At 36.9% G+C, this 24,096-nt stretch overlaps 3 protein-coding genes across 3 annotated transcripts; 2 read left to right on the top strand and 1 right to left on the bottom strand.

Moving 5' to 3' along the window:
• The first annotated feature begins 6,968 nt into the window (after window positions 1–6,968).
• LOC106311519 (pyrophosphate-energized vacuolar membrane proton pump 1-like) lies at window positions 6,969–10,610 on the top strand. The gene is made up of 8 exons (XM_013748707.1): window positions 6,969–7,305; window positions 7,514–8,088; window positions 8,171–8,550; window positions 8,634–8,720; window positions 9,107–9,437; window positions 9,502–9,912; window positions 9,985–10,044; window positions 10,124–10,610. The coding sequence occupies exons 1-8, from the start codon at window positions 7,050–7,052 to the stop codon at window positions 10,328–10,330; spliced, it is 2,307 nt and encodes a 768-aa protein (XP_013604161.1). The 5' UTR covers window positions 6,969–7,049; the 3' UTR covers window positions 10,331–10,610.
• Window positions 10,611–10,776: 166 nt separating this feature from the next.
• Window positions 10,777–12,698, top strand: LOC106311520 (arogenate dehydrogenase 2, chloroplastic). Its single transcript, XM_013748708.1, has one exon. It carries the CDS (start codon window positions 11,294–11,296, stop codon window positions 12,524–12,526), a length of 1,233 nt encoding a protein of 410 aa, XP_013604162.1. The 5' UTR covers window positions 10,777–11,293; the 3' UTR covers window positions 12,527–12,698.
• A 2,485-nt stretch (window positions 12,699–15,183) lies between these two features.
• On the bottom strand, window positions 15,184–21,449 carry LOC106312034 (protein TOPLESS-like). The gene is made up of 20 exons (XM_013749403.1): window positions 21,328–21,449; window positions 20,966–21,088; window positions 20,702–20,881; window positions 20,341–20,613; window positions 20,076–20,253; window positions 19,881–20,004; window positions 19,391–19,672; window positions 19,141–19,320; window positions 18,988–19,061; window positions 18,703–18,894; window positions 17,780–18,283; window positions 17,622–17,708; window positions 17,395–17,541; window positions 16,830–16,940; window positions 16,577–16,756; window positions 16,362–16,490; window positions 16,180–16,275; window positions 15,911–16,099; window positions 15,665–15,831; window positions 15,184–15,582 (listed from the first exon to the last, which is right to left on the bottom strand). The coding sequence occupies exons 2-20, from the start codon at window positions 21,043–21,045 to the stop codon at window positions 15,369–15,371; spliced, it is 3,387 nt and encodes a 1,128-aa protein (XP_013604857.1). The 5' UTR covers window positions 21,046–21,088; window positions 21,328–21,449; the 3' UTR covers window positions 15,184–15,368.
• Between the last annotated feature and the right edge of the window lie 2,647 nt (window positions 21,450–24,096).

The following is a 24,096-nucleotide window of genomic DNA, read 5'->3' as shown; positions in this document are numbered from 1 at the left end:
ATTTTTAAGATCAACTACAGCAGAAGATTTGAGAGAGTAAAAGTCACTTCTTAAAATAATTTGAATGATATCAGTTTACTAAATCTTGTTCTTAGGTACATTTTTTATAAAGATTGTATTTTCTACTGCATCATTCTTTTTTTTTGTTTAGAATACATGAATATATATATATATATATATATATAAAAAAAATTTATTGATTGACCATTATCATAATTTATATTAATAATACTTTTAAACTATTATATTCTCTATAGAAATTTAACCGCTAATATATATATATATATATGGAATAAAATATGTTAAATTTTTAATTTTAATATTCATCAAAAATATTTCCTTAAAAATGATAATTTTATCTGAACACAGAAATTAAAATATATGCAACATTATTATTAGTTATTAGGGTCCAATTTTTATTTTATAAATAACATCATTTTAATTATATAAGAATATTATATGATAGATCCTCGAGATACGCTCAAATTGGCAGAAACAGAATCAACACTCTGGACTGAGGCACAGGTACCCAAGGAAAACAGAAGAGTCTTACCGATCGAGCCTACAACCCTTCCTTCGATTCCAGGAAGATGGTGCTTCACAGATGACTCTTGGAAGGAGAATTATGTTTTCTCAGGACAAGGTTGACTTAGTACTTTAGAAGGTTTTGCTAGTTTGTTGGGGGCGAGGAATGTACAGGCTTGTCTAACTCCTCTGCATGCGGAGATGGAAGCTTTATTATGGGCAATGAAATGCATGAAAAATTTACGTCAATTTCATGTTACGTTTGCAACAGATTGTTCTCAATTGGTAAAGATGGTTTCAGAACCAGAAGAATGGCCAGCATTTGCAAATTATTTGGAAGATATCAAGAAACTGAGAGAGAGTTTCATTAGATCAGAGATCATCTATGTACTAAGGACGCAAAATTCAACGGTAGATAGCCTAGCACGCAGTGTCAGGAAACAACCGTCTTTCGTCGTTCACATGGATCAGGATCTCCCGGTGTGGTTCACAGAGTCAGTATGAATCTGTTTTTGATGACAAAAAAAAAATGATAGATGTCAGAAAATTAGTCTATTATTAATTTATTAATAAACTGTATTGTATATGCTATTTAATTAGTTAAAAATATCCTGGAAATACACTAATTTCAACTAATTGTTGAAATGGTTGTATAATATACTTTTTTTTTTTTTTTATAACTCTGGTATCTGGGCAGCCACATTCCCAACTATCCTTCCGTAGGGGGTCCAGCGCCCCAGCGGAAAGGATGTTAAATCCGCTGTGGCCGGGGCTCGAAGTTGTATAATATACTTATTAACACTTGAGACGACAACTATTTGTAATCGACAACATTAATCGCTGTGTTTAAAACTATCATGTCCTAAAACTAAGGCTGGGTGAAATCACCTTAATTCCACATGGGAATAAGTATATTAGCATTCATGTTTTTACAAGGTGAAGAAAATTATGAAACGACATACTTTGTGGGCCTGTGGCTAAGATTTCCATCAAAAATATTGGAGAATAAAAGTTGTCATAAAGGTTTTTCGTCCTAAGTTGTCATAAAGGTTAGATCAATCATCAAAATTATATATAAAAGCATGGATGGTATAAGATTACCATTTTTATCTATACTTTGCTTTTTGAATTTTAATCCCAGTTGTACTAAGATATTCGACGTGATCGGTAGAAAATAAAAATACATAAATGAGACTGATATAAAGAATTATCGTTGTTTTCAGACATATAATAAAAAAAAAAATAGATTTTTTTATTTGTTTCCTTACTCACAAGTGGTAGTGATACGGTGTAGAAGAACATAGAAAAATTATACCATTTACCATTAAAAACTATTAAGTTATAAAACTTATATTTAGTTATTAACCAGAAGAAATATTTTTTAGAAATTAATAGCAAATCCAAAAGAAAAGGAAGAAAATAGATTTAACTAGTGTGCATTACAATGGACATAATTATATTTGTTGGGCTCCAAATAAGTTTGTATTAATCATATAAAACGAAGGTAGATATTATGAGGTATTAAATAAAAAGATTATTATTATTTTTTTTTTGAAAAATGGCTTACTATTAAATACTAGAAAGATACAAGAGAATGACTCTGCCATAGTGTTCAGAATAGAAGTAAAACAAATTGCACGCAAAGCTTAACATAGTTATAAAAGAAGGAACGAGAAGATGAAGAACTCAATGGTATTTGAGTCTTAGCTGGAAGAACGATGATGAGCAGTACCACCTCTTCCACGCCTTCCTTTCTTACCGAATGTAAACCACTCCATATCCTTTAGTTTCTGAGAAGGCTTTAAGCAACGACCTCCACGCGATCTATGAGCCATATCCGAACTACATCTTGAATTCACCGCCAAAGTGAAACCAAATTCATCTGGCACTTGCGAATTAAGAATAAGAGGATCTGACACTGAAGCTGGAGATGACGGCAATGAGGAGTTGAAGACAAAAGGTGAGTTAGTGTTGACTGTTTGGGCCAGAGAATGAGTGGGGGAGGATACAATTTCAGTCTCTATTTCCTCTTCCAACATGGCTAGGTTTGCAAATCTGTTTGAGCTTGATGCTTCACCTAATTGCTTGCTTGATCTTATCTCCATGGTCACCTAATGTGGTCTCACATTTCAAATCCATTGCTGGAGAGGGTGAAAGTGAACCTGCATTAATGAAGTCTAGAGGAGCAGAGACAGTATGTGAAACAGATGTTGTCGAAGTGGAGGTCTCGTTGTAACCAGAATTGGGGGTCAATTGTGCCTTTTCTGACATGCAATCTGTTTCAGATGAAGGAGCTTTTGAAGTTTTGGAGACAACTTTTGGAGAACTTACAGCATGGGTAGTCTCAGTCGCTATTGAGGCAGATTGTCTGGGAGGTGTAGGGACATTTACCTCAGTGTCCAGCCATGGCTTACTAGTGAGCATTGGAGCACCTATACCTGAAGCTATCCAGCTTATTCCCTTTTTGGAGTAAAGTTGATGCGGAATATTCTTCAAGGTGAGCCAAACCGGAATAGTTGTAATTTCAAGCAGAGCTAGAGTTCCAGCAGGATTCCAAGCAGACACAAACAAAATACAATCATCAACATGCCAAATTCCTCTCTGTGTTACCCATTTACGAGTAACCTCATCTGGAATGTGGAAGAGAAAGGAGGAATCTCCTAACTGGCGAGTGTAAATACGACATCTTGTTCCCCAAATCCTATTCACCACCAGACTGAACCAATCCATTAGGAGGGGAAGAGCATCTATATAATTGTCCTAAAACAAATTCCTTTTGATTTTCCAGACCTTCAAGGAGTACATCGCGAGGAATGCGAACCTTAGGAGTCCCATCCTCTAGAAACTCTGTACAGCAGCGACGGTAGAGCCGTCGATTGAATCACGATGTTGACTTAGGGTTGTCGCAGAAAAAAAAGGTTATTCATAATTTGTTTTAAAATCATTTATGTAAGTGCTCGAGATAACTTATAATAAGTTGCACTTGCGCTTACAGTCTTCTTCCTTAGAGTAACACTTGGGCGCATGAATAGATTTAGGGATGATACAACAAATACATCTGGGTAAATGTTTTAGGCGCACTGGGCATATTATTTGCATGCACTTGTTTCTTAGCTGCAGGGCCCGCTTCAAAAACAAAAAAAAGTAACAACAATATCATTCGGAGGAAAAAATAATTATTAATGATATTATCATGTGATTGCAATTGTGAAAAAAAATAGATGATGAACAAAGTAAAACTTTTATAAATACATACATTCATGAAGATAAAATAAAGCAATCAAGATGATACAAAAGATAGCAAACTGTGATGACGCGACATATTGTTCTCTTACGATACCAGCACGTTTATTATTATTTCTTTTGAATATTACATTTACTCGTTTTTGGTGTAATTTCTATTTAGATTAATTTATAGATAGAAGTATGTAAACTAGCAATGCGTCTTGCATGGGGATCCATAAAAATTGGTTAGATTTGTTTGACTCGTTTTTTTCTAATTATTGTTCGGTAATCATATTAATGTTTAACTTTTTTTTTCTTATTCAGTTGTTTATATAAACAGTCAAACTATTTCGTGATAACTATTTAGACTAATACATATGAGTTATTAACTGAAGTACTTTTTCTGAAAAATAAATTACTATTTATTTGGAAGTTCCATCAGAGTTCATGAGGAAGAGGAAGCCAAGGTGAAATCTCAACGCTATGACTTATAACATCTCACAAGATTCAGACGACTTTCCGGAGCTATATTCGTAACTGTATTTTTGTTTGGCCACAAAGAACTGACTGTAATTTCACAAGGCTTTTAGTTTAGTTTTGCATTTGATTTAAGTTTTGATATAGTTTTGCATTTAAAATTAAGTTTTGAGTTATATTTTGCAAATTCTTTATTATATTTCTAGATACCATAAAAGTATCTGACACCACTTTGTGATAAAAGAATAAATTAGAGCATGATTATCGGGGGTTCTTAGGGTGGGGTTCTTAACGGAATATAAGAATCTGTCTCTTAACTTTTAACTAAAAAACTAACTAGTTTTTAAATAAGAGTTTTAAGAGCCGGTTCTTAGCTTTTGTAGTTAAAAGTTAAGAGACGGATTCTTATATTCCGCTAAAAACTCTACCCTAAGAACTCTCCAATAATCATGCAAGGGCCACGTATTCTTTATCATATAATTCACATCAATAAATCACAAACCACCATTCAACATTTTACCTATAAACAAATGACCCATCCGTCACTCATTTTAATAAAACAAAGTGTTCTTCATTTTAATAAATAGATCTTTATTTTTTTCTTCTTAACCACGAGATCATTTTTATGGATATATCCACGATGTTTTTAATAAGATAGACGTACAACCATTTTATGGCATTGTCAATATAAACGATGGGTATGACTGGTGACCATTCGGGAAACAAGAAGAACAAACAGAAAAAGAATATACGGGAAAAAAATAGCAGGAATGAAAATGAATGGTTGTTCCTTCTCAAATTTAACAAGGAATAGTTTTGTCTTTTAATTCTCTACAAAAAAAGGAACGAGAGGGAATGAGAGGAAATTATTATTCCTTGTCAATGATGATTTTTTATAGAAACATTAGGGAATGCATTATTCCCCGTCATTCTCCGGTCACCATTTATACTCGTTGAGATGTCACCGAACTTTGGTGAGCTTGCCTTAATTAGAAAAACATTATAGTTGCAATAGCGCCGACGATCACTCCTAATCATAATAATCATGGGAAGTCCACATTATGTTACCGTGTAAAATCATTCACTTCCTTTCTAATTCAATTATTGTTACTTTAATTAGCTGAGACTGGTTTGAGTTCTACGTTTACATCCCATCACGATTGATAACCTATCCCATATTTATGATTATATAATTTATAAATAAAGGAAACTAAATCGTGATTGAAAGGTAAATGTCCTAATGTTGGCCAGATAACTCGGAAAGATTTTATCACTTGGTAATTTTCCCATATTCGTTAGCAACATGCAAAGGGGAACAAAAGATGAGCATGAGTGGTCACTACTCACTGGTACAAGAAAAATAATTAATGCTCCACAAAAATACAAAAGTTAATAAAGATATTTCTTTTTTAGAAAGAGTATTTATCCGACTGGAAAGTTGCACACCATTCAATACACATAAATAAATACGTAGCCGCTCGAAAAGGCCTCCGCTATATCCTCTCACAGCTCTTATTCTTTGGCGGAAATGTCCACATACAGTAGAGTGCACCGTACCTTGCTGTACCCGTTCTCTTTCGTCTGAAGATGAGACGAACCTAATAGAAGTTTTGGAATCCAAACCTAATCGAACCTGTTGCCAACATGAGCTTAGTATAACGTCGAATCAAGTTGCTAAAGTACACTGTACCACTATAGGACCGATTCCCATAACACGAATACGAGTTTTAAAATATATTTATTACTTTTTGGTAAAAATATTTAAATTTTACTTTTATAAATTCTAAATTTTAATTCATGATCTTGTACTCACTGCTAAATATAGGACGTTTTGGATTTTTTTTGGTTCCAAATTAAATTACGTTTTATATTTTTAATATAAAATTTATTAATAATTTATATTATATGACTAATGATATTATACAATTTATTTTATTATTGGTTAAATTTCAATTAGATAAATGTTTAATGATATTTTTGTTTAGAAAATGTAAAGATTTTTTTTTAATTTGTTTGTTTATTTCTAAAATATCATCTATTAAAAATGAAAAATGTACATTTTAAAAATCTGTAATTTAAAAAAAAATAGTATGTCGTACTAAAAAGTAAGTTGAATCCAAAACACAAAAAATCAACATACTAATCATAAGATTATTCATTAAATTACATGTATTTCAAAATAAAGTTCATTATTCTTTCAAAACTGAAATATTGACTATGTATTTCCATTTAATCCTAGTTATAAATAACAACAAAATGATTTTGCTGACAAATTTTTTTATATCAAATATGACAAAAAAATGTTCAAATGATTTTAATTTAATCCATATCTGACTGTACACTGAATCACTGGTTGAAATTGATGACGAGGATTTAATGATATACTTCCTTAGTATAAATACAATCACTCTCTATAAATACTCGAATATACCATGGATAAACATAATCTCCACCTAACTAATTAATTCCAATAAGTGTAAAAAAAGCAAACTAATTAATGTACACCACGTAGACGATTGACTACAAAATCAGCTGAGCGCTAATCCTGTACTCCACGATCGGACGGACATCAACGCAGTAACGCACACGCACCTCGTCTCTTAAGCCCTAAAATCAACGGCCAAGATGAAAGCAAGCGTTAAGGGTGCAGCGTAAAGAACGGTGCAACTAACCGTACCGGATTTTGAATAGAGCATCCAAGAGAAGGGAGAGGCAGTGTTATAAAACGACACGATATCCTCATTTCATCTTCCATCGAATCATCTCATCTCATCTCAACTCTGTGTTGTTTGTTGTCTCTCTTATCGTTTTGTACGGAGAGAATGGTGGCGTCAGCTTTTCTCCCGGAGCTCTGGACGGAGATCCTCATCCCTGTTTGCGCGGTGGTCGGCATCGTTTTCTCGCTCTTCCAATGGTTCATCGTCTCTCGCGTGAAGGTCTCCGGCGACCAAGGCGCATCCTCGTCTTCTGGCGGTGCTAAGAATGGCTACGATGATTACCTCATCGAGGAAGAGGAAGGTGTTAACGACCAGAGCGTCGTCGCTAAGTGCGCTGAGATTCAGACAGCTATATCTGAAGGTAAGATCTCGTCAAACTCTGTTCAGATCTCACGGTCGTTGTCCTAGATCTGGCTATGTTTGGATTCAGACTTAGATTGAAGGTTGTTTTACTGTATTGATAAGGACGTTAAACTACTACTAGTTTAGTAATCTTTTAATCTGATGTGTTTTGGAATCTAGTCTTGTCTGAAAAGTGAGGATCTGATTTGTTGTGTGTTTGGGGACAGGTGCAACTTCATTCCTATTCACGGAATACCAATACGTTGGTGTCTTCATGGTGTTCTTCGCCGCTATCATCTTCGTTTTCCTCGGCTCCGTCGAGGGATTTAGCACAGAGAGCAAGCCTTGCACCTACGACTCCACCAAAACCTGCAAGCCTGCGTTGGCCACCGCAGCTTTCAGCACCATTGCTTTCATCCTCGGTGCGGTCACCTCCGTTCTCTCTGGCTTCCTCGGCATGAAGATTGCTACCTACGCTAACGCTAGAACCACCTTGGAGGCCAGGAAAGGTGTCGGAAAGGCCTTCATCGTTGCGTTCAGGTCAGGGGCTGTGATGGGTTTCCTTCTCGCCGCTAGTGGTCTCTTGGTGCTGTACATTACCATTAACGTGTTTAAGATCTATTACGGAGATGACTGGGAAGGTCTTTTTGAGGCTATCACTGGCTACGGGCTTGGTGGATCTTCCATGGCTCTCTTTGGACGTGTTGGTGGTGGGATCTACACTAAAGCTGCTGATGTTGGTGCTGATCTTGTCGGTAAAATCGAGAGGAATATTCCAGAAGACGATCCAAGAAACCCAGCTGTAAGTACATATATGATCTTTTACTTTTTTTATTTATTTATTTATAAGTTTTTGACTTGATTTTTTGTTGGTTGTGTTATAGGTTATTGCTGATAATGTGGGTGACAATGTTGGTGACATTGCTGGTATGGGATCTGATCTCTTTGGGTCATACGCTGAAGCGTCATGTGCTGCCCTTGTCGTTGCTTCGATCTCTTCCTTTGGTATCAACCACGATTTCACTGCCATGTGCTACCCACTGCTCATCAGTTCAATGGGTATCTTGGTTTGTTTGATCACGACCCTCTTCGCCACTGACTTCTTTGAGATTAAGGCTGTTAAGGAGATTGAGCCAGCGTTGAAGAACCAGCTCATCATCTCAACTGCTATCATGACCGTTGGAATCGCTGTTGTATCATGGGTTGGCTTGCCTTCTTCCTTCACCATCTTCAACTTTGGAACACAAAAAGTCGTGCAGAACTGGTAATGATGATCCTTCTTTTGTGTGGTTGCTTTTTGTCTACGGTGTAAGATTCTAATTACGGTGTACAATTTTTGGATTGCAGGCAGCTATTCCTGTGTGTTTGTGTTGGTCTTTGGGCTGGACTCATTATTGGTTTCGTCACTGAGTACTACACTAGCAACGCCTACAGGTAAGAAACTACTTTCACCATTACTATTAGGCATTCGGTTATTTCGGTTTCGGTTTATACCGTTTGACCACAATCCCACCATAGTGAACCAAAAAATCGTTTCGGTTTGGTTTTTGGTTTTTAAACATAATTTCTGAAAATAACACTTTTTGTTTTCGGTTAAAATTCGGTATAATTTGAAAAGTAGGATATTTTCGGGTTTTCGGTTAAATTTGGTTAGTTAGGTTCGATTAATTTCAGGTATTTTTGGTTAACCGAACTAACCAAACCGAAAACTGAAAATCGGTTCGGTTCGGCTGGTTCGGTGCAGACAAAATATGCAGGCCTAATTACTATCATTCTTCACTGTTAGGACAACTCTGATGTTCCCGTATTTGTTTTTGCAGCCCTGTGCAAGATGTTGCAGATTCATGCAGAACTGGTGCTGCCACCAATGTCATATTTGGACTGGCTCTTGGTTACAAATCAGTCATCATTCCAATCTTCGCCATTGCTATCAGTATCTTCGTTAGCTTCAGCTTTGCTGCTATGTATGGTGTTGCCGTTGCCGCTCTAGGGATGCTCAGCACCATCGCCACTGGTTTGGCAATCGATGCTTACGGTCCCATCAGTGACAATGCTGGTGGTATTGCTGAAATGGCTGGAATGAGCCACCGCATCCGCGAAAGAACCGATGCTCTTGACGCAGCTGGAAACACCACTGCCGCTATTGGAAAGGTTCGTGGCTTTAAACCATGCCTTTGCTTTTGATGTGATTCTGATTTTTTTTTTTTGTGTATAGGGATTTGCTATTGGCTCTGCTGCGTTGGTCTCCTTGGCTTTGTTCGGTGCCTTCGTGAGCCGTGCAGGAGTCCACACCGTTGATGTTTTGACCCCAAAGGTGATCATTGGTCTGCTTGTCGGCGCCATGCTTCCTTACTGGTTCTCGGCAATGACGATGAAGAGTGTGGGAAGTGCAGCGCTTAAGATGGTTGAAGAAGTTCGCAGGCAGTTCAACACCATACCTGGACTCATGGAAGGTACCGCAAAGCCTGACTACGCCACATGCGTCAAGATCTCCACCGATGCTTCTATTAAGGAAATGATTCCTCCTGGTTGCCTTGTCATGCTCACTCCTCTCATTGTTGGTTTCTTCTTTGGTGTTGAGACCCTCTCTGGTGTTCTCGCCGGATCCCTTGTTTCCGGTGTTCAGGTATATATATTCTCTTCTTAGTTCTCTTGTGAATAACTTATGCTCATCGACGTTCTTGTTTTATATAAATAGATTGCCATCTCTGCATCTAACACTGGTGGTGCCTGGGACAACGCCAAGAAATACATTGAGGTACAGAACTGATTTATCAAACCATTTTTTAAGAGATGAGAATCAAAATCCTTAAGCATTGAGATTTGTTTTTTTTCAGGCTGGTGTGTCGGAACACGCAAAGAGTCTAGGACCAAAGGGTTCAGAGCCACACAAGGCAGCTGTTATAGGTGACACCATTGGAGACCCGTTGAAGGATACCTCAGGACCTTCGTTGAACATTCTGATCAAGCTCATGGCTGTTGAGTCTCTTGTGTTTGCTCCCTTCTTTGCCACTCACGGTGGTATCCTTTTCAAGTACCTCTAAACTCATCCCTGAGTGAAAGAAGAAGAAGATGATCATGATGATGATGATGATGAAGAAGATGAAGATGATGGAGATCTTCTTTCTTACCATTCTTATTTTCGTTTTGCGTAGGTGGTTAAACAAAACCTGTTTTTGTTGATGAGAGCTCATTTAAAGAACCAACCGAATGATGTTTCTCTCTCTCTTATCACTTTTTGTGCTGTCTAGAATTTAGAAATCCACCAAGTATTTGAGACTTGTTTTTTTAGTTGTTGAGGTTCTGCCTGCTCTGCTTCTTTTACTTTTTTCGTCTTCGTCTTCTTTCATAACATTATTACACATACACTAGATGGTTAGAAACAACTTTGGTTTCTAACTAACACCGTCGTATCCAGCCACACTCTCCATCAGCTCCCCAGTCATCCTGGCCTGTCTCTCCCGTTTGTAAGCCACCGTCACCGTCATATTCCTCTTCCGTTCAAGAGCATTATCAGTCGCACTACACGTGGCACTCATCCTGGAAGCGAGCTCAGTCGACAGTCGCTAATGACTCCTGCAATGCTCTTAGAATCCGACTGTTCAAATACAAAGGCATAACTGCATCAAGTATCTGAACAGGGTCTTGCTCCAACTGCATCGTCCATTCCACAGCAAGATTCCCATCTTTGCTCGTTAGCCTAAACATCTCATCCTCCATAGCATCAACACACTCTCCTTTCATCGTCAGTGGCAAGAGAGTGTGGATCACAGGATCATATTTCACCAAAGCCACAAAATTTATCCACCTCCTCACTCACAAACAACAAAAACACATCATCTGCTATAACTTGAGAGCTTATTTCGTTTGGGAAGACAGAGTTGGAACTCTTGATTCGAGGGGATAAGAGTTAGAAAAGAGAACTTGTGGGGGTTTTTCTAATTATAATGTTATACGAGGGTTTAATACAGAAAAGTGAAAAAACGTGGGAAGCATAATTCAACTTGATGACAAATTATTTTAATTTACTTGACGGTCCTTGTGGTTGTGGTATTCATCAGATTCGATCGTCTTCCTCCTCTCCTCATATCGCTTCTCTTCTTCTTCCACAAGTTGTTGCTTTGCATACACACTCCTCAAATCACCACAAATCTCTTCTCCACCACCACCACCGGCACCACACAATGCTACTCCATTTCTCTCCCACGAAGCCCCTCTTCTCTCCCCCCAATCTCCGCCGGAACCCACCCGCTATCGCCATTTCTCCGCCGAGATCCCTCCGCATCCGCGCCATCGACGCCGCCCAGATCTTCGACTACGAGACCCAGCTCAAATCCGAGTACCGCAAATCCTCCGCCCTCAAAATCGCCGTCCTAGGCTTCGGCAACTTCGGCCAGTTCCTCTCCAAAACCCTAGTCCGCCACGGCCACGACCTAATCACCCACTCCCGCTCCGATTACTCCTCCGCCGCCTCCTCAATCGGCGCCCGCTTCTTCCACAACCCCCACGACCTCTGCGAGCAGCACCCCGACGTCGTCCTCCTCTGCACCTCCATCCTCTCCACCGAATCCGTCCTCCGATCGTTCCCCTTCCAGCGCCTCCGCCGCAGCACGCTCTTCGTCGACGTCCTCTCCGTCAAAGAGTTCCCCAAGACCCTCTTCCTCAAGTACCTCCCCAAGGAGTTCGACATCCTCTGCACTCACCCGATGTTCGGACCGGAGAGCGGCAAGCACTCCTGGTCCGGCCTCCCTTTCGTCTACGACAAGGTGAGGATCGGAGGGGAGGATTCTCGGCACGAGAGGTGCGACAAGTTTCTCAAGGTGTTCGAGAGCGAAGGTTGTAGGATGGTGGAGATGAGCTGCGAGGAGCACGACAAGCACGCGGCTGGGTCCCAGTTCGTGACGCATACCATGGGGAGGGTGTTGGAGAAGTTTGGTGTCGAGTCTTCTCCCATTAATACCAAAGGTTACGAGACGTTGCTTGATTTGGTGGAGAACACGTCCAGTGATAGCTTTGAGCTTTACTATGGTTTGTTTATGTATAACCAGAACGCGCTTGAGCAGTTGGAGAGGTTGGATATGGCGTTTGAGTCTATTAAGAAGGAGTTGTTTGGGAGGTTGCATCAGGTTTATAGGAAGCAGATGTTTGGTGGTGGGGAGGGGAAGAAAACAGAGCAGAAGTTGCTTAACGACGGTGTTGTTCGCGTGAAAGAGGAGTCATCATCATCATCATCTTCTTAAACTCCAATGTTGTTTGTGTTTGTTTCTGAATAAAAAGAAAGCTATATCGTTTTTGGAAAGAATCGTGTGTTTGTGTTCATCTTGGTCATGAAAAGTTGGTAATCATTTGCTCTGTGTAATTATCAGACTAATGTAGCACATTTTTCCCAAACCAAACCGTATTTGCAAGTGATTTTGCCAAACTTCCTTTGTACAATCAATTTCACAAAACAAATATGACATGGCTACTGAAATTGATGACATGTCTTATAGCTTAATATGACATGTACAATTGCATTTTATGTTAATTTATATTTTTGGTAAACTTTTTAAAATATGGTAATAATTCATATATTACATTTAATGTCAATTTATATTTTTGGAAATTTTTTTAGAATGTGAAACTCATAAATCATCATTAAAATAAATATATTCAAATATGACATTATAAATTTCGAAATATAATTTAATTATATATTTTTAAATTATACAATTTTATAACTAAAATTTTCAAAAATGCATACAATTTTTTTAGAAAATTATAAAATTTAATCGTAAAATCATTATTTTCTCTCTGTTGACGGCGGACGATTAAAGAAACCAGTGATGACGTCGGGACCACGAAGCTGAATTCAATCCTCACGATTAAATAAACCAGTGATGGCGTCGGGACCACGAAGCTGTTTCGAAGCAACAAGCATATCCTCATGATGATCATAACAAATAAAATTAAACATGTAACTCGAAGAAGCAGATTCTGAATCCTCACAGACTTCGTCACTCCAATCTTCCGATTGTGTAATCTATTTACGCTCCGTCTCTTTCATAACTTCATCGAAATTTAGTATCTGACTCCTTATACTTATCGACTTCATCCTCTCCATCATCACCTCCAGTCCTCCGTCTCCATTACCACTAATCCTTTATATGTCGTTCCTCCCACAGTCATCTCTGCCACCGTCATTAAGTTCCCAAAGGTCTCATCTTTCAATCCGGTACACGCCCACTCAGGTCGGTGGTCCCCCGGTCCCGACACCCTCACTGATTTATTTATTCTTCCGCTGTCAATAGAGAGGAAGAGAAAAACAAAAGACAAACGAGAAAAGAGAAAGGAAAAAGGAAGAAGGATGTTTTGGAATTTTCTAGGGTTAAATGTGTGGGAACGTGTGCAAAACTAGCTCAGTAGTAAAATGTGTTCTAAAATGTAATAAAAAGTGCAAAATGACTTAAAGTGTAAATGACTCTATTTATAATTAGAGCTTGATCCACATGTTCGCGCGGCTAGCATGGGTTATGATTTTTACCTTTTTTAATAAATTTTTGATGACATTTTTAAACACATAGGTTATTGTGATATTTTTAGGGTTCTACGAACCTACCCGGACTCGGAAAGATCCGACTCGAACCCTTCCAAAAATTTATAATATCCAAATATAGTTTAATTTTAAAAACCAAAAAAACCGATATCCAAAAAATGATTCTTACTCGAATGGCTACTTAGATGTTTGTGCCTAACTGTAAACAAATTAAAAAAATTGTTATTGAATTTTTGTCACAAATGAATCAATGTCATTCAAACCTGTGAAATTATTATGATTAACCTGTAAAATAAAAGATGTAGAATTTTTATAGTTAATACAATTAATGAAATAGTTAGAATGAGTGAAAAATAAAGATGTAATAAAAACATTTAAAATATGTAAATTTTGTTGTATACTTTGTAATAAATAATGTCGAATTAATGAGGAAAAACAATAAATGAATTAGTTAGAATTAATTAAATGTGAATGAAAATATGTAAGAAATTATTTTAAAATAAGTAAATATGATTTTGCACTTCAGTTTTAATAGAATAAATAAAACACTATTTTTATTTATTTTTTGTTGCTTTATTTTATGTTTTCGTTATATTACGAAAAACCTAGTTTATTTTATCATAATAGTCACCTCATATGCTAGGCGAATCAAAGACGACTAGGTGTTTTCCTGCACCATGTGCGGTAAAAATGTTTTTAAATCTAACTTATATTTAAAAATAAAAACTAAATTGAAAACCGAATGGATATCTGAATTTTTAAAATTCAGATTAAATACTAAAAATATCAACTATGTTTAGTTTTTAAATAACTAAATATCTTCAAAATATTATTTATAAACTGAAATACCAAAAACTCAAAATTATCAAAATATTTTTCATCTGAAATATTTTAAAATTGTTATAATTAATTAATACATTTTATCTGAATAATACGATATTAAATCTGAAAAAACTGAATTATATGATGGTTTTTTCAATATTATCCAAAATCATTCGAAAAGACAGAATCAAATTAGACCCAAAATTATTTGAATATTAGTTGATTTTCAATAATGTTATCCAAACCGATTAAAAAATTGAAATAACGAAACTAAATTTCGTAAATAACCGAACAATTCCTAAACTTTTAGAACTGGAAAATCAAAAATCAAAAACCGAAATACCCAAATTGAAACTGAACGCCCAGGTAAAATTGTACCAATGGCCAGTGCATTATCATATTCAGGTAATAAGAGAGCACAGAGTGAAGTGACATATCCGATTTTAAAATAGAGTGCTCTTCTTTGTGATCAGCTTTTGGGATCTCTTTGGTTTGTTTAAGTATCGTCAAAATAAACTAATCACTCTTGTAAATGCCATGTAAATTCTAAATATCGTCTCCATGAAAAACGTTTCTGTCACAAGAAACAAACTTTACTACTAAATTACGCTGAATATATGTTACAACTAAACATGTAATCTCTGGATCATAAATATTTCTACCAAAAAGATTAAAAAAGGACTTTAACAGAAAGAAAGAGAATCAGAGAGGTAGGTATGATCAGATCATCTCTGTGGCTGATCAGAAGCAGAGGCTCCAACGGATGGTGCAGCCACCGCGCCATTTGCAGATCCATTCTCAGCAGGTGGAGCCACTCCCCATTTACCTTCTGACTCAAATGGTTCGAATATATGAACACCTCCGTCTGAGAGACCAACTGCAAACATGTTTGGTTCTTGCGGATGTGCCGCAATCACCAGAGGATGTACGTTCGAGTTACTGCAAAAAAAAAGAAAAACCAAAGCTTCATCAAGATTTACTATGTAAGAAAAAAAAAATTCAAGAATCCTCTGTTGTTTACCTGAGACTAGCTGGTAGATACGCAGAAGGGTTGACTCGGCAACGCAACCTTAGATTAGCAGAGCTAAATACACAAATCGTTGCATCCATAAAACTCGCATAGACCAATTGGCTATCACATGAGAAGGTGGCATGAGTGATTGGAGCTGACGATTCTCTCACTGGCCACTGTAAAGAAGTCAATACAATCGTTAATCAAATGCATTATTACATTGCAGATCTTGCAGTGTGTGTGAGAGAGAGATACCTGTTTCATGCATTCGAGCTTGGTTGTTTCATAAATAGCAAGCTGCGTCTCGTGCACGACAAGGAAGTGAGCTTGATCTTGGTGGAACTGAACACGCGTGTCTGAAGGTGCAGTGTTTGGTCTTCCCTGTGGAAGTGGCAGAACCTTGCTTCTTTGCTTCTCCCATCCATCTGTGTTCCATACACAAAGCTGAAACAACAAGAAGAACATACCAGACTGTTGATCTTGTCCCATTGATACTCAAAAAAGCAAAAAAAGATGGTTCGAACCTGAGCATCAGCTCCAGAAGAAACCAGCACATTCAACACATTGGAGAAGGCAAGACCAGTTATTCTCTTTGAATGACCTTTAAGCTTACTCTTCACCTGCACAAGCAGACAAGGAAACATATTGACAATCATATCAAACATACAAAACACTGCTTCTTCTCTGGAGATTTTTGATTCATTACCTCATCAACACGGACGTTATAAATCTGAATAGTACTATCATCCATTCCGATAGCAATGATATTGTTGTCTTGAGGATGGAAAGCAAGAAAAGTTGCAGCAGGCGGCGGTGGCATAAAAGTAGCCATCGTCTAGCACATTATCAGAGCCAAGAACAATCAGTCAGTGAATCAAAATGCATAACACAAAACATCAAACATATGTGTTTCCACATTACCTTAAACGTCATCATGTTAAATAAGGAGATCTTTCCTCCAGAGGCTGACATTACATACGAATCATTCTTGGATAAAGCAAAACAAGGTACAGCTTCCTCAGGGTTGTTTTCAGCTGCGTCGTTAGTCATTAGGATCCCACTTGCTGGTTGCCATTGCTGAGGTGGCAAAGAAGCTGTAGCCTACATGAATGAATGACAATTTATCATTATTGCCATTGGACCAAGAAAGTTAGAGATAGTCAGTCAAGTTTACCTTTCCAGTTGCGTTGCGCTCATTCCTCTGCCATTTCCATAGAAGATGAATAGCGTTTGACGCCAAAGCCAAGATAGCGTTTCCGGAATTGGTGAAAATCAATCTTGATATCTGCAAAATTTATCAGTTTATCATCAGAAAAAGAAGAAAACCAATGTTCAAGAAATTACTAGACGGTAACTAGCTGTCTTGTAGAGGACTAGCTACCAAGCAAATTATTCGGGACCTAGGTGTTAATGAAGTATTGATTTATAATATATATATTTTACTTTTATACAAGATATTTTAGTCTTTTGGGGTTTTATAAAATTATTTTGATAAATTATCAAAATTAGATTTACAAAACAAAATTAGACAAATTTGTAGATTTTTACTAACATTATTATTTAATTTAAAAGATTTAAACTGATTTAGAAAGGTGGTTTAAACCGATTGGATTTTAAAAAATTTGTTTCGAATAGCACCGATTTGTTGCCCGGACCGATTTTTAGAACCATGAGAAAAACCATATATATATATATATAGCCAGCCTGTACATTGATCAGAAAATGTATAACTGATATACCTTAGCTACTCTCAGATTCTCAGGGAGTCTCAGTGACCTGCATTGAGAAGGCTCGCTGACTTCAGTAAGCTTCCATATCTTAGACTTATCATTTGATTCCTCTGTTATCACTGGCTTCACATCCACCATATTCCTCGCATCTCCATTCTATTTAAAAAGGCGAGGTGATGATGAATGATGGAAAGATGAAATAAGTAAAAGAACAAATAAAAACGTTCTTTAATTACCATTGCTTGGATGGAAACAACATTGGCTGATCGATCTGCTGCAGCACTCGTAGCAGCAGCTGCCGTTGCAAGACTGTTTATTGCAGGCTACAAATGTAGAAAACGAAGTGTTAAAGAAACTTTTCAAATTGCGTGTAAAGTAATCTAAAGCTTTGTACCTTGGAGGATTCAGATGAAACGTTCTCGAAAGTGTGCAACAGTCTCAAACCATCCGAGTTTGCCATAACCTTGATCACATTCTCGTTTCCAGACACAGCCAAGAGAGAGCCTTCCTTGTTAAACCGGATACGCGGGCTTGCCTGGAGACCTCCATCGCCATCAATGGCAGTTAAAAGCTGCACATTGTCCATATCCCAGAACTTGATGGAGAAGTCATCACCAGCAGCTAGATAACGGTTTTTAGTCGTGTCAAACTGCACAACACCGAGAGAACGCTTGTGGAAGCCTTGATAAGTTCTTTTAACAGCTCCTTCGCTTTCATTCCACTCAACTATGTAAGACTCTCCATCTTTGCTCGTCCCACAAGAGAATAGCCTAGTTCCATCCGCACTGTAAGCCATTGTGGTACACCAGCGACCCGGTGCATCGTAGTCAACTCGAGAACCCATGTTATCATACAACCATGCCTTGATTTTCCCATCGAGCGCTGTAGAAAATATGAACTTGAAGACAAGAAAACAAAAAAAAAATGTCAAAAAACTATAACATGTAATGGAAGGGAGGGAGAATCTACATTTTGAATAAGTATTATATTCTCATTTTGCGGTTTTGTCTGGAAAATTCGAAATTGCGATTTTGGTGAAAAAAATTAATTTCTCTAAAACTCTTATTTTTCCTCAATTTGATTTAACTCAAAAGCATGGTTTTGAAAACCGGACCAGACCGGTAGGTCGAACCGGTCTGACCTTGACTCGCTGAAGAAGCCGAGTACGGTTCGGTTTAAAACCGGGATTTGAGAAAACCCGATAAAACTGGCAAAAAAACCAGTGATCCAGGTCAACTTTATATTTGGAGACGGACAACACATGGTCAACCCACCCATTTGAAGCCTTAAGGGAGATCAATGGCTAATTAAGCTTACTTGAATGTTTTCCTTGTAGTGAGGACAGACAGAGTAAACAGGAGCTTCATGGCCTTCAAAAGTATGTCTTTTGACACCCGTTGCAGCGTCCCAGACCTTGATGGTTTTGTCATCACCGCAGGTTATCACACACAGTTGCTTGTTTGGAGTCGAGAAGGAAATATCATTCACACCACCAACGTGAGCATCAATCTGAAAAATCACAAATATTAACAAGACAATATCTCCACAGCACAAAAAAAAAAGAATGTAAAAAAAAGAGGAGGCTTGTCAATGTTATGAGACCTCAAGGTGTTGCCTCATGTCTTCACCTCCATGATAAGAGTATAGTTGTACAATATGTCTCGAGTAAGCAACTCCTGCATTAGAGAACGTATAGGGCAGAGTTATATAGTTTCATTCTTGTGCACATGTTACTTTAAAGGTGGATTCTTTTACCGAACAAGGAACCGTCTGGGCTCCATATCACACGGTTAACAGATACAACAGGCTCTTTCACCAGAGCAGCCTGTAAGGGCATTGAACATTTGCTTATATCCCAGACTTTGAAGGTCTTCTGTACAAATCTTTCACGAGAACCAACTTCCCACAGACCGATATCTCCTACATTAGTACCAACTGGTAGAACAATGTAATCCAATTTAGAATATTGTTATATGAAAGCTGACAAACAGAGCAGGAGACAGACCTAGAAGCAGAGTCTGTTTGATTGGATGAAAATCCATGCTCATTGGAGATGAGCCCTGAGTCAAAGTTCGTGCAACCGTCTTAGGCAAGTCATCAGGTGCTTTGAAAGCTGGACTGTGACCATGCGCCTGCCCGGGAAACGACATTGGTAACATGTTGACACCTAGATTAACCTCGTCAGAGATGCCCATAGGCCTTGTTCTTTTCGAGACATGTTCAGACTCTGCTGATGGGTAGTCTAAAGCAGGATTAGTTGGAGGAGTTCTCGGATGCTTCAATGCCGCTGCACCAAATTATGAGCTCCATTGTAAGCACAATGCATAGATCACACACAGTTTTTTTTTTCCGAAACCACATCATGTAATATTAGTTTCGTCCCAACAGTCACTCGAACTGGAGACCTCTGACACAATAGTCATTATCCTTTCCAGTTGAGCTAATGACCTCTGGTTGGTAGATCATACACAGTTTATTTGATAAGGGAGTAGTACCTGGGATAGAAGGACCACCAAGAGCAATGGGTCCTGCAGACACAGCTGGATGTGGGACAGAGGAAGGACTAGACATCCAACCAGCAAGAGGAGGTGGAACGGGTGAGGCCGTTGGTTGAAACGGCTGGAGAGATAAGAGATATTTAGCCTCAGGAGAAATGCAAGTGAAAACTAAAGATAGAGACTAGAGCTTACCCCGTGTGCGCCTAAAGGAGGAAAGCCTCCAGCTTTTGGTAACCCTCCAAGCAGTGGATTGCTCACAGGAGATGGAGCACGTGCACCATTTGGAGGACCACACGAATGATCAACAAAAAGAGTCTTTATATCCGGATTTGGCCTTGGGTTTTTACAAAGCTGATGTTGCCAATTTAAGCTGCAAGTTAACAAAAAAAAAAGTAATGAGTTTGATGATGATGCCAACAACTTGAAGTGAATAAGACAAAAGCAGCAATTAATTAACCTCTGGTTGATAAGAGTCCTCAGCCTCGAGTTTCTAAGAGTAGGAAACTGCAGTTTATCACGGAACAGAGGATTCGCCTCGATAAGCTTCTTGAGTTCCACCAACATGATCGATCTTGCGGACTTGGTGTCCCCATACTTTGATAACTGTTCATTCTCCCTGAAGTTCTCTAACGTCAAGAGCTGAGTTATTTCTTTGAAAAGCTCCTCGTTAAAAGTTGAAAACACTTTCAAATCCTTCACTAGTATCTCCCCCGCCTTGGGACGATCATGCCTAGTTTAAAAAAAAAAAACCCCACAAATCAAAACTCTATTTTTTCTTTTATTATTAACAAAACAAAGCTCCATCCATCACTACTTACTTATCCAAAGCCTCGAGATACTTCTGCTTTCTTATCTCGAAGAATATCTTCATAGAGTATCTATTATCATCCACTTTAGTGAAACCAGAGAGATACTTCTCAACCTCGTCCCAGTTCCCGTTATGCACCTCGTCCTCAAAGTACTTCATGTTGAAGAAAAATCCAGATTCTTGTTCAAGCCTAATTAACAAAACCAATCAGCATTAATTAACCAACACAAAGAGCTAGCAGAATAATAGATCGAATGAGGAGGCAAGATTTTACTTGTGAACAGTCTCTTTAAACTTCTCTTCATCGAGAAACTGTAAGATCAGGAACACAAGCTCTCTACTAAGAGAAGACATGAGACTTTTTTTCAACTCAGACCACCAAACACTATCACCAGATCTGCAACATATACAATGGCAAACGCGCTCAAATCTAGGTTTCGTATTAAATTAAAAAACCAATACTTTTATCTGAAAAAAAATATATCCATAAACTTCGCATCTCTGCAGATAACGATAAATCAGTAAAATTAAAAATCTTTCCTAGAATTGGCTATGGAATTAAATAGCTTTAGAAAGAGATTCTTTTTACCATAAAGGGTAGAGAGAAAATAAAAACAGAGACGAAGCTTTACTTACCATGAAGGAAGAAAGAGATCGACGAAGAAGAAGAAGAAGATTGATTGATTTTTGGACTCAAAGAAAGAAAGAAAAAATAAAGCTTCTTCCTCTTATTTCTCTCTCTCTCTCTTCGAGGTATAAATACGGACATTAACACTTGCAGAAATGGAGACTTTAATAAGAGAAGGTGACAGATAATTGGGTGTTGATAAGTTGAGTAAGCTATCACTCGAAGAAAAGCTAGCGAAGTGATAAGTAGAATTGATTATCCCTAGGAGTTAATCGGCCACATTTCTCGAAGTTATTCAGCTCGGAATATTAGTTGCCAGCTGTAACGCATGGAGGTGTGATCGTCTACGTCACAAGGGGCTTTATACTTATCTGGACGACCGTCGATTTCGTATGATGGCGCGGAGGATGGAGATCTAACGGTTAGAGTTTCATTCAATGTGTCAGAGTTGTCTCAGATCCCTCGTGGCGCGACACAAGCTTTATTTATCATGAGTTCTTTTTAACCCTCGAGTTTGACTGTTATTACGGATATGACATTGAGAAGGCAATTGCCTCTTCAGATGCGGTTACTCACATCGAACATCACGTGATGGAGAAATGTTCAACTCGTAATAAAGAATATGAGAATAATTTTTTATAATTCTTCTAATATTTTACAGTATTACTGATTATTTTCTGTCCAACATATTTAAGTCATTATTTAAAAAAAACTATTGTTTTTAACTTTTTCAATATGGGTAAATTTAGTGTATGATTGATTGGTTATTTGGTTGTGTGCACATTTCTATTGAAAAAAAAAGTTCAAAGGATAATAAAATAGATAGATTTGAGGGATGGTTGTTGCATCTTCTTTACTTTGGTAGTATAATAATAAAATGAAAAAGGGTCCGGCCAAAAGCAATGCAGGTGGGTTCCATCAGAGGCGTGTCCGTCCAGAAGTCTCACTCTCACGAGATAAGTGACGCATTGATGAAGCTCAGCCCTAACTTCCCAATATTATAGTATTTTCTTTTTACTAATTATTATCCCATTTTTAATAAACTGTTAGATGATAAATTACACCAAGTACATATCCTCTCTATCAAACTCAGCTTTTAGAAAGTTGCATTTGAAAGGGATCCCCATTTGAAACTATATTTATTTTTGTTTCTGTACTCGGGCAACTAAAATGGTTTTTTTAGTCTAACAAAATAGTCTAAACTACTGCCAAAATATATTTAATACGATTTGTTTTGTTATATCGTTGCAGTGCTGTTTTATGCGAAAGACAATAATACTAATAATTATTGAATAAAACAATAATATAAAATGATACCCCTTCCGTTTTTTAATATATTCATTCATTTTCATAGTCGTAAGTAGATTTTTTGATACGTCATAATTTTAAAAAAGAAAATATTTTTATCAATTTGTTTTATTTTTTACCAAATTTAAGAAGCAGAAATAAAAAAAATTACTAGTTATTAATCATATTAATATTATATTATTTAATATGAGAAATTATTAGTAATAGAAACATGGAAATATTAAGTAATAAATGCGCTGAAAATAAGATTACAATCAATAAATCTTAAAAGGAGACGTATAACCAAACGAAAATAATTAGTCGTTTTAGAAAATTTTTTATGTTCCAAATTATATGACGTTTTCAGTTTTCTATGTAAAATTTATTAACACTTAATGTTATATGACCAATGATAATATACCTTATATTTTATTATTGGTTGATTTGTGGTTAAGTAAATAATTAATGATGTTTGTTTAGAAAATATAAAAAATTAATGATTTTTTTAATTCATGTGCACAATTTTAAAATGACTTATATTAAAAAACGGAGGGAGTAATAAACAATAAATAGATTTGAAGATGAGGTGTTGGGGATTGGTCACTTTCCACTTATGTATGTGTCCCATTCTCTTACACGTTCACGTAAAAGTTTTAATGCTTTGCTATTTTCCTTATTATTTTTTTTTATCTTTTTTGGTCAATTTTTTTTTTTTTCATATTCCGCTTATTTCGGATATATCAGATTGCTTTACGAGACATCATCCATTTGTTATCTTATTTATGTTAAGTTGTTTTGTACAAAAGAACGTTCTGATAATATAATGGAAACTATAAATATTGGAAATAGTCTATTACCTTTACATGCATAATATGAACCTTTGATTTGGACTATAAAATCATGAAGACTCTATATATTACGAAAGTGGTGTTTGCAACATACTGTTTTCAATCAGTGATTATAGTGCTTACACCGATGGAATGGATGACTTTCACTACGCCAATAGAAGAATTTTAATACAATAAAAATTCTTCTCCAACTTTGCAATCCAACATATTCCAAGAGCAATGAATATAATAGCCGGTAAAGTTGCACGTGGTGCTTCAATTCAGTTTTCTGCTATGGTGTCCATTCAGTTCCACCGATTTAGCTTTCGGATTTGATAATTTATTAGGATATTTTAGCTTTTATAGTAAAAAATTAAATTAGAATAAATAAGAGGTAATAGTTAAAATAAATAGCAAAAGAAAAAAACTTGATATCTAACGAAAAACTTTTTCTCCTTGCAAACTAAAATTAAAAACACATACAATTTTTACTCTTTCCTGAATAGTAAATAAAGTAAAAAATTTAAAAAAATTCCACTTGACTAGTATAGAAACAGTTAAAACCAGAGTAATTTTTTTTTCTATTCATATTATATTGCTAGTTGTGCTTTACAGTCACAATTAAAAAAAAGATGATGTATATATTATTAAAAAAACTATCGA

The sequence above is a fragment of the Brassica oleracea genome, chromosome C8, assembly GCF_000695525.1.
Source record: "Brassica oleracea var. oleracea cultivar TO1000 chromosome C8, BOL, whole genome shotgun sequence".
Taxonomy (NCBI): domain Eukaryota; kingdom Viridiplantae; phylum Streptophyta; class Magnoliopsida; order Brassicales; family Brassicaceae; genus Brassica; species Brassica oleracea.
This window is presented reverse-complemented; position numbering and strand designations above follow the sequence as displayed.

Coding starts and splice junctions, on each gene's coding strand:
- LOC106312034 (XM_013749403.1), bottom strand. CDS start 21,045: ATGTCTTCTCTTAGTAGAGAGCTTGTGTTCCTGATCTTACAGTTTCTC. Junction 20,254..20,340: donor AGGACTCTTATCAACCAGAG/GTTAATTAATTG, acceptor GTTAACTTGCAG/CTTAAATTGGCAACATCAGC. Junction 19,062..19,140: donor CCCAGACGGTTCCTTGTTCG/GTAAAAGAATCC, acceptor TCTCTAATGCAG/GAGTTGCTTACTCGAGACAT.
- LOC106311520 (XM_013748708.1), top strand. CDS start 11,294: ATGACAAATTATTTTAATTTACTTGACGGTCCTTGTGGTTGTGGTATT.
- LOC106311519 (XM_013748707.1), top strand. CDS start 7,050: ATGGTGGCGTCAGCTTTTCTCCCGGAGCTCTGGACGGAGATCCTCATC. Junction 7,306..7,513: donor TCAGACAGCTATATCTGAAG/GTAAGATCTCGT, acceptor GTTTGGGGACAG/GTGCAACTTCATTCCTATTC. Junction 9,438..9,501: donor CCACTGCCGCTATTGGAAAG/GTTCGTGGCTTT, acceptor TTTTGTGTATAG/GGATTTGCTATTGGCTCTGC.